Raw genomic sequence first — 13,811 nt, 5'->3', positions numbered from 1 at the left:
GCAAATGATAAACATCAATAAAGGTAGGTTGAAGTAAGTGTTCACAGTCTAATTCATGTGTTACTGAAGTAAAAATTACTGGAATTTTTTTAAAAGTTAGCTTATAGAAGCATTTTCTAGTGTTTACTCTACCAAAATGACAATTATGGAGAAATGAAGCTATGTAATTTTTCTAATACTTTGGTGTATTCAACTAAATCTCAAGCAGTACAGAACTGAACAAACTTCATATCCTAGCAGGTAACTATTGATCTAAGTAGAATGTATTTTATCATATGTACAGTTTGTACACATCACAAAAAGTGGAAATATATTTCAGTAATGGGAAAAGCAAGTCACCTAACAACAACATTCTGGAAACATTGTTCTCTGTGATTAAGTCATTTAGGCCTCTTTTTTTATAAACTTAAGAACATCTGTCACATCAACAAACATAACCAGTTCAATTAGCTTTTCAGGAGGACACTGTAACTTGGACTTCAGTTACAAATTTCATTAGCATGTTTAAAACACACTTATGCGGTTCATCAAATTGAAACTCTCCTATGGAACTAAAACCATGCACAGGGTATGCGTGATTTGCCGTTAAAAGATGATTTCATTCAATTGCCATAAACAGAAAATCAGCAAGAACAAAAGAAACAGAACTTACCTATTGTGCTAACTCTGGCTGAAGGACTAGCTAATGCTGCTGGGACAGAGGCTTTGAGGGGACCTGCCCCACTGTTTATTCTCAGAGCTGGCATATGGGGAGAGGTGGGTGATGTGGGTGATTTGCCATCAGAGGTCTTGGGTTTAGCTGATAGGTTCAGTGGCTGTGCCACTTCATCCTGCAATGTGATCATTAGAACATGAGCTGTGATAAGGCAAGGCTGATCAAAAATGCCTAGAAAAACACAGGTATATAGCCTGTCATTTCCCATCAAATTACTCTACCAATCAGCGATCTTAACATTCAACCTATACATTACAGTGTTGGTTAGCTGTCAACAATGTCACTTTTAACTACATATTATGGAAAACCTTTAGTATAAGAGAAAGCACAGGTGCACTCAACTATCCAGAAAGTATATAACTGATGTCATGTCTAAGAAATAGTCTTAAGCTATTCCTTGTGCTATTCAGGTCTATTGAGAGACCATTACATAATTCATATGAAATTATGATGTAGGTAGCCTTTGTTCAACCTCCGAAGAACAGGGCTTGAGTCCCAAGCACCTTTGTATCCCGGTGCTTAGCCAGAGTACCTGGAACATCCATGATGGAGGAATTAAATGGTGTGTACCTCTGATCAGAACTCCTCTCCAGATTAAATACAAAAAAAAAGAAGGAAACTTTCTAACTTTCTTAGAAAATAATCTTTCTCCTAGGTTTCGCAGACACAGTTTCGGACTTGATCTAAAAGTGAAAATAAACATAATCGACATTATACTAATATGTACTATTTATTTATATGCGACACTTTCTAAATACTTAGCATTTTGTTTTCAAATCTAGATTTCTTTTTCCAGATTTTCCGCAACGTATACCACAATCAATACATTGTGGTGTGAATATCTTTATGTGGTTAATCAGCACATATGGTGAGTTCCAATTGTTCAATACCTGAATAGGTCAAGTTAATGTAGTTTACATTCTATTTTATACCTTTCTATATTAGCCATTGTGTAATTTCATACAAAAAATTTATGTATACAATTATCTTTAAAGTTTCTACCACATCATTTATTAGAATCAGATAATATTAACATTACATCACTTTTTTCATCACAAACTGAGAAATTTTTTTGTGCTCTAAAATTAAAATATTGTGTCATATGTTAAACCTTATTGTTAAAAATATCTACAATTTTATAAAGTATTATTGTAGAATAAAAATATAGTTTCCACTTAGCTACTGTTCTATCTTCATGAGTTAAGAGCATAAATATCTACCAGTAGTAGGTGGATAACCTGATGAAAGCGGGACAATTTAGATTCAAGTGGTGTAATTTGATGGCATGGAAACATATATCAATGCGTACAAAATTTTATATATATATCTACCAAAAAACATTGAAACCAATCACTTTATAAAAATGGTAAAATGGCATAATAAGATATCTATTCAAAGTTTATATTTTTAAAGTGGTTTATTATTAAATTCCATGGTTGGCTGCACTTAGGAAACTTATGAACAAAGTAGAAGAAATTACTCTTTAACACTTTATTTTTTTTAATTCTGTTTTCTGTTTAAGAAAAAAAAGAATAGTTATTTGAAAATCTATGAGAATTCAAATGGTAATCTGGGATCGCATTAGATGTGTAGTAAGTTGGTAACCATCATACCAAATTTATATGGATTCATAGTAAGTAAGAAAGTTTACTTTAGCATTTTAAAACTGCAGGGGCAAAATTATCCCCTAGAATAATCTGGTTGAGCTGGTGAGCCAAAATCCTTGTATGTCAGAAACCCAGAAGTATTGTGCCCTTTTCCCCCTCATACCACAGTACGGATGGGTAATTCACAAATTCGATCTTTGGATCAGAACCATCAGCACCACCTGGGAACTTATTAAAAAAGCAAATTCACTATTTTAGAAACTTTGGAGGTGGGTTCTAGCAATCCGTTTTAAAAAGCATTCCCAGGAGATTCTGATGCAGACTAACATTTGAGAGCCACCACCATATACAATATAAAGGGAGAAAATTTTTTTTTAATATTTTATTTATTTGACAGAGAGAAATCAAACTAGGCAGAGAGGCAGGCAGAGAGAGAGGAGGAAGCAGGCTCCCCGCAGAGCAGAGAGCCCGATGTGGGGCTGGATCCCAGGACCCTGGGATCATGACCTGAGCCAAAGGCAGAGGCTTTAACCCACTGAGCCACCCAGGCGCTCCTAAAGGGAGAAAATTTTTTTAACAAATGATTAAGCTTCAAAACCTTATAAAAAAAAAAGGGCTTCCTCAATGTAAGGAAGTAGGATTAAAAAAATACATAATGTTGGGGCGCCTGGGTGGCACAGTTGGTTAAGCATCCGACTCTTGATTTTGGTTCTGGTCATGATTTCATGGATCGTGAGACCAAGACCTATGTCCCATTCAGCTTAGCATCTCCTTCTCTCCTTCTACCTCTCTTTCTAGGCCTTCCCGGCTCCTGTTCACCTGTGAGCTCTCTCTCTCTCCCTCTCTCTCAAATACATAAATCTTAAAAAAAAAAAAAAGCATAATGTTATCTCAATCTTTAAAATTTATCAAAGTGTAACGTATGCTAATAATAAAAAATGAAAGCATGCATATGCATAATAAATTAAATGCTACTGACATTCGGTAGGCCACTAAAGATGAGGATCCAGATTTTCTTCTTGTTAATTCAGCCTAAATAGCCAGTCAGATAGTTTTACTGACTGTTTATTATGTAGCCGTAAATATTCTAGACCCTTCTTCCTCCATCAGTTGTACCTGCTTACTACTTCCTATGAAACTTACTATGAAACTACCAGCTTTTGCCACAACAGCCTGAAAACCTCGTTGGTCTGTATTTGACAACTCTTGTCCAAGTTTTGAGGGGAGACTTGGAGAAATTAAGGTGGTTGTTTCACTTGACTGTGCAGAAAAGAAAGGAAGGAATATATTCCCAGAGTTGCAAGAGAAGGGATTTATGAATGCAGAGGAAATAGAGCGTGAGTGTGTATGTGTAGGGGGAATAATGGTGTTGACGAAGATGATGCAGATGTAGGTGCTGATGGGACATGAAGCATATGAAATGTCATGTGCTTAGCTTTAAGCACTAAGAACTATTACATGCACGAACTGAAAAATGACTACCCAAAGCATTTATTAGAGCAAGAGACCCACTGGAACTCTTAATATTCTCCTCCATTCAAGGCAGCACAGATGTCTGAACGCCAAAAAGTGCAAAGCCCCAAGGACATAATAGAGGTTGACAGTTCCCAAGTTGATAGAAATGTCATTCAAAATTGCCCTTTCGTTCCCTTTCATTGTGTGACCAGGCTAATGGTATATTAATAAGAACCCACATGCTTGATCCTTATAGTAGTAACTATATAAATAATTTTGACCCATTATATGATATTATTTCACAATTTGGTTCTTCTAATAATTTACTACTGAGCTACTATACCAAATACCTATTATTCATCGAGAATACAAAAATTACAGTAGTTTTCCCATTTTCTATTAATTATTTTTCATTTGACTAGATGAAAAATTTAAAACTCTATAAAATGAAAGTGGGCTATTTATTTATGACCTGCATTCTCATAATCACAAATATGTGTAATAAATGCCAAGGTAAGGTTTTTTCCCCTAAAGATTTTTAAGAATTTATTTAGGAGAAATTTGACAGCTTACCAAGATTAAACCCTACTCTTACAAATAAAGCAGGCATTTTAAAATTGTAAGTAAATAATTTCTACATAAAAATATAAGTAATTTTTAAGGTCAAGAAAACACTGGAAAAATCGCATTTCTCTGAAGAACATCATAAAGCAATAAGGAAAGCACTTTCTTTTTAATTACTTGTCCAGTCGTTAAAGGATGCTGTCATTTGAAAATTTTGAAAATAGCTTATTTCATAATTAGTTAATGTATATACAAAGCGATAGTTAAAAAGAATCTTATGTATCCGTTGAATAGTTCCAAAGTTGATCTGCTAACCTAGCATAAATACAAGGTCAACATTTACACTTAAACTGAATTATTTAAGTTTTAACTAATAGGCTATTACTTATATTTATAGAATTCATTATAATATTTCAGATCATTTATTTAATCTTCAATCCTATGAAATAATTAATAATCTCAGGAGGCCAACTAAAATTCACAAAGTTCTAAAGAAATTCAGGTTGTTGGGCCCAACATACAATATTCTTTTTAGTTATATGACAAATTTAATCTTAAATTGAAAAAGACATTGATGCAATGGAATTTCTGAAGTTCAGATTTGACCATATAATTTTTCACATAAAAAAGCCACATAAAGAGCAATACATGTTCAATAAAATGAAGTAATACACACATTCACTATTTATATACTAGCTTAAAAATATAAGGCACAAATGTTGATTTATTTTGGGGATTTTGTGTGTGTGTGTGCTTCTCTGTTCTCTATACTACATAGCATCAGAAAGGTCCTTTGGAAGTGCTAAAGAGCTATTAAATTAGGTTATTTTTTGAGAAAAATACCAAGGGATTTCATATATACATATGATATATATCATACATATATATGCACACAAGTTTTAGGAACCTACTTATGATCATAACTTCTCCTAATAGAGTCTTGTCTAATCTTAGTTGTATGGGATGGAATGCAAAACAAGTATCATCTAAACAACATACAGTTTCAGGCATGTTCCACTTACTTCTAGCTACTACAACTTGTCTAAAAGCAAACATTTCACTTAACATCAACTTGTGGTCATGGTAATAGAAATATTGCAGAGGTGTAATGAATTTGTGTCATAGCCAATGAAAAGAAATACCCCACACAGATAAATACTAAATTTGGATGAAGAAAATTATTTGACATAAACATATAGCCTTAGATGCACTGCAGAAATACAGCTGTCATCACAAATACAGAGTTATTCCACATAAACTTAATAAAAACTATAAAATAACTATATAAATTTAAAATATATTTTACTTAGATGATTTTCAAATAATAGGTTTATTCCAGGAAAAACATGTTAGTCTAATATAATTGTATAATATTCTTAATTTTTAATGTGCAAAGATCAAACCGCTCATAGAAATCAAACAATTTATCAAAGAAAAATCATTCTCCAAAAGCCTGGAGGTTTGGTTCTCTCTCCCCACTCCTTAGCCTTTATTATATATATATATATATATATATATATATATATATATATATACATATATATATTTTTTTTGCTAAGGAATTTCAATAGAGAACTAGAAAATAGGGATACCAGCATCCTAAAGAAATCTACTCCTTTCTTTCTGCCTCCTTATCCTTCATAACAGAGAATATATCCACATGCAGGACCTTGGACTACAAGATGAACCACCAAGGATGAGCAGATGATTATATCCTCTGTATACTCGTGAATAAAAATTACACCTTTATTTATATCTTTAATCATTCTCATTATCAAAATTTTTCTTTAAATAGTTACCTAAAGTCATTATTGAAAATCAAATCTTTATTTGGTAGTTAACAAATTTAAAGCATTCTAAAGGCAATGGGCAAGAACATATATATTTATGCAATTGTCCATTCATTCATTCATTCATTCATTCTTTATTGAATGAAATTTCAACTATTTATTACTTGCTGTTATATGTTGGGCATTTAGAAAAATGCAAATCATCTGACATCGAGGCCTGTGGCTTTGAGGCTTTGGTTTTGCGTGGTACAGTAATAAAGGAGCAAAGAATGTATTTATTTTGTATTTAAGCCTGCAGTGAAGATGTATGTGGCATTGTGTTTTCTTTAAACTGAATGATTTAAGGACAGTTTGTCTGTGTATTTAAATATATTCTTTCTTTTGTAAATATGATTTGATTCCTTAATAGCCATACAATGATTGAATTAAAAATAAGGAATTTCAGGCTACTTCCTCTGCACAATTTGAAAACTGATTGTCCCATATTTTATCACAAATACTCATGTGAAGTAAGTAGCAATAATAAACATATGGGGAAGAGTAAAGGATTCATAAAACATGCTGCAAAATTAATCAGCTGGTTGCTCTTATACTCTCTGATGAAATAATCGTATTTAACAGGAAGTGGACTACAGATTGAATTGGATAATGTGCATTGTGTCTACACCTCTTTTCTCTAACTTGCCTTTGCATGCATTGTCTATTCCTATTGTTCACTGCAGGAACCCTCTTTCACCTTTTCCCCTCAAATAAGGCATTTCTTTCTACAGTTCAGTAGAGACTGACTAGAGAGAAAAACACCACCAAACTAAAACAAAACAAAACAATCTTTTTGGAGATCAAAAGTCTCTGACCTTTCCTTCATGAATTTCGAGCAGAAAAGGTTTGCGCTTATGCACAAGAGTCAAAGTAATAAAAGAAAAAAAACTAACCAAACATCTTAAATGATTTTCCTAACCCCCGAAAAGTAAGCGATCCTACTCATGGGGCTACTCCAACTCCATACTCTATTAGTAAGTTCTTGGTGCCTAAAAAATCAAGTCTGTCATAAAGAACACATGGTCCTGAGGCCCCTTTCATGACCAAATGACTGGCTTTTGCTCTTACAAATTGCAAGATGCCTTGTTAACCACACCAATAGAGCTCTGGGAATTCTTTGATAGGTATGCTTTTGCGGTGCTCATGCTACCATTAGACAGGATTGCCATTTAACTGCAAGTCTTAAGTTATGCAGCTGAGGGGAATGTATTCAGCTTCTCATTTAGCTTGCTTCTTTTAAAAGAGGGCGCTAGGAGTGTAGTTGGGGGACGTTTGCTTCATTGTGATAATTTCATATTGTTTTTACATTTAAATTGTTGGCCTTTAATTAGCTTACAGGTATTCACACTGTCTTCATCATTTAATTTAACATGCTCCCTGCTCCTTCCCCTTAACATTTTAGTCGAGTATGTCCCTTGTTTTTTGCTTTTGGTGATTTAATGCCTCTAAAATGTCAATTATATCCACAAACGCACACATACAGAGTTGAACACAAATAGAGCAAAGAACAAAGAGCGTGGCTTGTGGAATATCAATAATATTTCACATCCTCCTTTTTTTTAATTAAAAAATTTCTTTGAAACACCTAAGCCAAATGATGCCATCCTTTCTACATAGAACGTTCTTCTGTGGTAGCCCGCCTCCAAGATGGCCCACCAATAATTCTTGCCTCCTGGCATTTATGCCCCTGAGTATCCCTGCCCCTTCCCATCCCCCCCACCAAACCTCCCACAAGAAATAGGACTGACCTACATTATCAAGAAGCTATTGCAGAAAGGACAGTTTGACTCCTGGTGCTAGGTCATAAAGACACTGTAGCCTCTACCTCCCTCTTTTTTGGATCAGTCGCTCTGGGGTATGTTTTCCTCAATCTTAGCACCACTGACATCTGGGCTGAATAATTCTTTGTTGTGAATGACTGTCCTGGGCATTGAGGGATGTCTAGCAGTATTCCCTACCTCTACCTCTAGATGCTTGTAGAACTCCTGCTCTGGCTGCAGCAAGCAAAACTCTCTCCAGACACTGCCAAATGTTTCCTGGAGGATAAAACCATCCCTGGAAGGAGCCACCTGCCATGCACATCATGAGGACACTCAAAGGCCCATGAGAGTTCCACCTGGTAGGGACCCGTAGGCCTCTCGCCAACCACCAAGGTGTGATTTGTTCAGCATGCGCGTGAGCCGATTTGGAAGTGGATATACCAAGCATCTGTCATGCTTTCATGAAATGGAACTCCATGTGACAGACTCTTCTTAGCCAGGTCCCTCCAGGTAAGCTGCTCTCGGACTCCTGACCTGCTGAAATCCTGTGAGATAAGGGTTCGCTGTTTACCGTCAAAATTGTGCAATATTTTGTTAGATGGAGATAATGTGTCTATCCTCTTCGGGAAGACGTACAGCCAACACTTGTTAAATTCTTCCATGATTCCAAAGCATTTTTCACCACTACTTCATTTCAATGCCTGGAAAAATACTTGTTTCTAATTCTTCAACCGTAATATATGAATCCATTTCATGAATCTCCCTCAGTTTTACTTATTTACTTTGCAGAGCTAGATGTCATTCCTTTTTACTTTTTCTTTTCAACCCTTTTAATATTCTCTCTCACATTTCTAAATTAGCTTTTGAAGCTTCCTTTAATTTTAGATTAACTATCTAACCTCTTCTTTGTATTTTCAAAATGTGCTAAAAATAGACTGTATGAATACAATTTCTATATATTTACTTAGAAGAATGTCCTATGACAAGACCTTTAGCTCACAACACCAAATGAAAACCCACTCACAGAAAATCTACAGAGTAAATTTAATTTTTTCAAATGCAGAGTACATTTGAAAAGAGGAAGAACAGAAGGAATACGAGTGTCAGGAATAATATTTGATGAGAACAGTTACAACATGAGCCAGTATAAAATGTATGGTGTTTCAGATTCAACTTTGTTTAACCTCTGGTCCCTAGACAACTTCAAATTCCTAATAATAATGGTTATTTTGTCCTCTGGTGTTCCTTACATCAGGATGATTGCTATTATCTTTTCAAATGATTAATAGTTCTTCTACCAAGAGGCTAAAAGAAAGCATAAAGCAGTAAGATTTGATGTTAATAATCACACCAGTTCTTCTTATTAACCTCTAAATGTAAACTTCCAAAAGCTTTTTAGAAATACTTTAGAGAAATTGAAGAGTCGGTCACTCCATGTACGGAAAGAACATAATGTTTTCTTGGCACCACCTGATCAGTCCTTAAACACATAACTAAAAACCATTTGTCATGTTACTTTCCTGTTAGTTTCCCTTGAAGATATGTGAAAAAGAATTAATCAAGACTACAAAGCTAGCAAATGATGGAATGGATTCACAAAAAAATAAAGCAGGAGCCTTCGGAGCAATACAGACTTAAACTCCAAGAAAACAGAAGCCACACTGGTCAGATTCCATTACCACCAGCATTCGGGGGGCAGCACCTCTACCTGGGCCTGAACCTACAAAATGAGCATCACAACCTCTCTGCCTGAACCTACCAAAGGAAGTAGGGTCAAAAGGACAGCACAACAATATAAACAACACCAACACAAATGGGCATAAACTCTCCGTTCCCTCTCATTCCACTTGGAGGCCTATTATTTACAGGGGAAAAAAGACTGGAAGAATGAGTGGATCTTGGAAGAAAACAAACAAAATTAAATGCTTTGGAAGATCCTTAGAGGGCTAAAAACACTTCTTTTCAAAATATCTGTGGTTCTTTAGGGGTTTAGGTTTTTTAATAGATCCTAAGGAAAGTCCGATCTGGTTATAAACAGATAAAGCATCTTTAGACGGCCGTCCTGGGAGAAGAGGGAAAAGAAAGAGCAGACATAATCATGCATACGTCACTTAATAGTAACTCTCATTTAATTAAATAAAAACCTTATTTTCAATGACCACACATATGCAGGTACAGGCTGTACAGGGCACAAATCCTCCATAGGCTGGTGGACCCACGATTACCACATAATTAATGACAGTTGTGGCAGTTAACCTGTGCTCTGTGTCTATTTGGGAGACTTGAGTAAGGGCCAAATTGTCTAAAGCATAGAACCTTGGGGAAGGATGGCCCCGTGTGTGTGTGTGTGTGTGTGTGTGTGTGTGTGTGTGTACGCATGCATGTGTGTAATGGATTTGAGGGTGAATGAGACATAAAGCAAGAAAGTTAGGGAAGACTAAGGCAGCACTCTATTACTAACAAAGCCTGTATTTCATTTTATTTCATTGGTTGTTTTCTTGAAATGTTGACTGCAAAATAATCAGAGTTTAAATACTTTAAGGCTTTCTTCTTTAAAGGGATGTTTATGGATGATCTAAACACTCATCATTTATAGCAACAACCTTCTCGACGGCAGGCATTAGTATATTAATTGTTTTTATCACCCATACATAGCCTTGAGAAGAAAAAATACTAAATATTAACTACTAAATCTTAATTACATGGAGAGTTAAGATTAATCACTGACAAACTCTTGATAATTTCTTTTTTTTTTAATAAGGCGTTTTAAAATTTTCACATGAAGTGTGTTAACTGTCACTTTGGCTAGCGCCAAATTTTTGCTAGTGCAATACTGTGACGTGTCCCTCCACATTTAAATCTCTTCATATGAATCCTTCTCACTATTGGAATTTCGTAGTTCTTCCCAGTCTCCAGAGTTTTGCTCCCTTTTCTTCTTGCTTTCGCCTAGAGTTGAAGGGGTGACAGCCTTGGGAGGTCCTGCTTTTCTAGTTAGAGGTGTCAGCTAACAGAGCCCTTGTCAGGCTCTCCCGAACAACAGGCTGCCTATTAGCTTAACTTGAAACTTTACTAGGTAGCAACATCTAAGCGAAAACTCTTTCCATGCCACTCACTGCAGACAGAGAAAGAGGGGCAGTCACTGGAGACAAAGGGAGAAGTCCAGAGATAAGCCAGCAAAGACAAACTTTGAATTCAAACTCACTTCTCTCACTCTTTAACAGACTGATTCTCACCCTTCAGATTAAGGGCAGTATTGGCGATTTTCCTTACTGTATAGAATTAGAAGACGTTCCATTTGCCCCGATCTCGCTTTTTTTTTTCTCATATGGTAGGGTTATTCTTTAACTTGTTCCAGAACTATCTTTTAGGCATTATTCCCAACAGGGCTAGTCGTGGGAAAGGAAGCATTTATATTCCAGTTGGTGAAGCAATATACAGACACTGAATGATAAAACAGTTTAAGGCTATCGAAGTTGGTATGAAATTTTAATACTTAAATATCATTGTGATTAATCTAAAAGATTGTCATGAAGGAAGTTCTTCTGAAAAAAAAAATTGTATTTCGTTTAGTCTGGATGATTTAGACCAAGAGTCACTGGGATTGATTTACTAGTCTAGAACTAGGACTTGGATTTTAAATCTTAGATGCTTACTTTAAATGCAATTTTTAAAACATTCTGTAAGGTTTTAACTCCCGTATCCTTGGATCCTGATATCACCTTTTCTGAAAACACAATATAGGTATCAAGGGCATGAGCTCTTGGAATATTAGGTCCTGTAAAATTTGCTATTTGGGATTAAAAGATTTTTTACTAGAAATAAAGGTCATATTCCCTTTCCAAAAATATTAATCAAAAGCAATTATTTTCTAATTATGATCAACTAAAAGTGTTTTTCCTTTCTCCTCTCATAACTAACCTATTAGAGAATGAATAAAAGAAAAGTCATAGTATTATGTCTCATTGAATACAGGAATTATGCAACTTTCACCTGGGAACTTCTATTTACTCTAAAAGAAATGCTGATTTTGTCATAAAGAGATCTAGTTTCCCAAGAAGAAGTAAGTGTTTACAGTCCTATATACTATTTGCTACATTAATATTTGGGAGGAGTCAGTTTAATATTACAAAACATATAAAAGTACATCTAAAGTTTAATAAGCTAAATATTAATACACTTTAAAAATAATTTGAATACATCTGTATCTGTTCACCTTAATGCTGATTTTCTAACACTGTTCAATTTATTTCCTGACATCTAAATAACTTTAATAGTTATAAAGTATCCTCATACATTTTGTCTTATTTTAGTAACACAGCAACAGAGTAAGATATCATCAATCTCACTTCACAGATAAGGAAACTGACATTAGAGATATTTAAGAATTTGTCAATGGTCGTAACTTTAGTAAGGTTGGGACCTGAACCCAAGTCACTGGGTTCACTCAGGTCTAAGCAACTTTCCAGAGCTGCCCCTCTGCCATCTACATGTCATCAGGGTAAAGGCTTGTTGGCAGTGATTTCTCTGAAGAACCAAACTAACAACTGAAATCCTGTATTTTCTTCTTTATTCTGAAGAAATCGTTATACTCCATTATAATAGGGACCATGCAGAGCTCAATTTGGGTAATATCAGTCTGAACCCTTGCAAAATGTTTCTAATACCAAATCATAAAATATTTTACCAAAGCAGCTACAATTCCAAATGTATTCATATTACTAAAGTATATCATAAAAGAGTAACTATTTGAAGTAAATGTATAAGCACCCTCAACACTATTATTTGATACCTATCTTGTTTCGACAAAAAACACATGTCCATTTATGTACATCCAAATGGTGTCCAGTCATTTAGAAAGGAACTAATACTGCAAGAAATGAAGAGGATAGAAAGGACCTTTAGCCCACCTACCGGCTTGACCAAAGGCTATGAATCTATCCCAGGTTTATTTCAAATGAGTTGTGTCAAAGGTTACCCACAGGCCATTTTATAGTGATTTATAGCCAATGTCTGCAAATCTCCTTTTATTTTAATGATAACCTCAATAGAGTCATTAAGACATTCTTTGTCTTCATGGCAGTGACCAAAAGGGAGCTGCTGTCTTTAAAGAATTTTAAGGGGTGATAACTATTTATATAGAATGTCAGTTAAAGCCAGTTTTTATGTTGCGCTTTAAAGGCAAAACATTTTTTTTCTCAATGTATTGAAGATGCTTACTTGGTTATATATTCTGCCTATCGCTGTTGTAATATTAAATTCAAGGTATAGGCCAAAGAAAATTCAATAAAGATGAACAGGCTTAGAATTGAGCATCAGGTAAGAGTCTGATTTTAATTATAATGATCTCAAATTTGTATTAAAAGCTCTCACAGCATAATGATTCTTAAGTGTCTGTATTGAGTTAAGCATGTCATGAAGCATGAAGAATTGCAAGATTGATTTATCAGATATTCATTTAAGAAATAGGCAATTAAAATAATTAATGTGTAGTGAAACTCAGCTGTAATGCCTCATGTTTAATTTTTCCCAACCCATAACATTAAAAGAATAATATATTTCACAGTCTGGATGGCATAAAAGATTTTATAGAGCAACTGTAATGATATCATTACATAAGAGTTTTGATCATATCTTCTAGACAGAACTAAGGAGAAAGAATAAGTGCATTTATTTTAGATTTGACCTTATTTTAAATGTTGCTTTGGGTCATGAGATCGCCAAATAAAATGAATGAATATTCTTGTTTCTTGTAGTAAGGGATGAAATACACATATGTACACATTGACAGGTTTATACAGAGAGAAAATAAACTCATATATGATCATGTATATAGGTGCAATATTTCTCTGCCATATTTAAGCAGGTTTGGCATAAAAGAGAA

At 34.7% G+C, this 13,811-nt stretch overlaps 1 protein-coding gene across 5 annotated transcripts in view; it reads right to left on the bottom strand.

The window, feature by feature from the left end:
- The window catches only part of SOX5 (SRY-box transcription factor 5), a 999,188-nt gene that overhangs the window by 43,676 nt on the left and 941,701 nt on the right, over positions 1 to 13,811 (bottom strand). For all 5 annotated transcript variants that reach the window (XM_046013235.1, XM_046013233.1, XM_046013234.1 and 2 more), the window contains one exon: positions 653 to 830. In XM_046013235.1, coding sequence (XP_045869191.1) covers positions 653 to 830 — 178 coding nt within the window. The remainder of the gene's footprint in view (positions 1 to 652; positions 831 to 13,811) is intronic.

This window comes from Meles meles, chromosome 7 (genome assembly GCF_922984935.1).
Source record: "Meles meles chromosome 7, mMelMel3.1 paternal haplotype, whole genome shotgun sequence".
NCBI classification, from domain to species: domain Eukaryota; kingdom Metazoa; phylum Chordata; class Mammalia; order Carnivora; family Mustelidae; genus Meles; species Meles meles.
The sequence above is the reverse complement of the archived record's forward strand: the minus strand, read 5'-3'. Positions and strand labels throughout refer to the sequence as shown.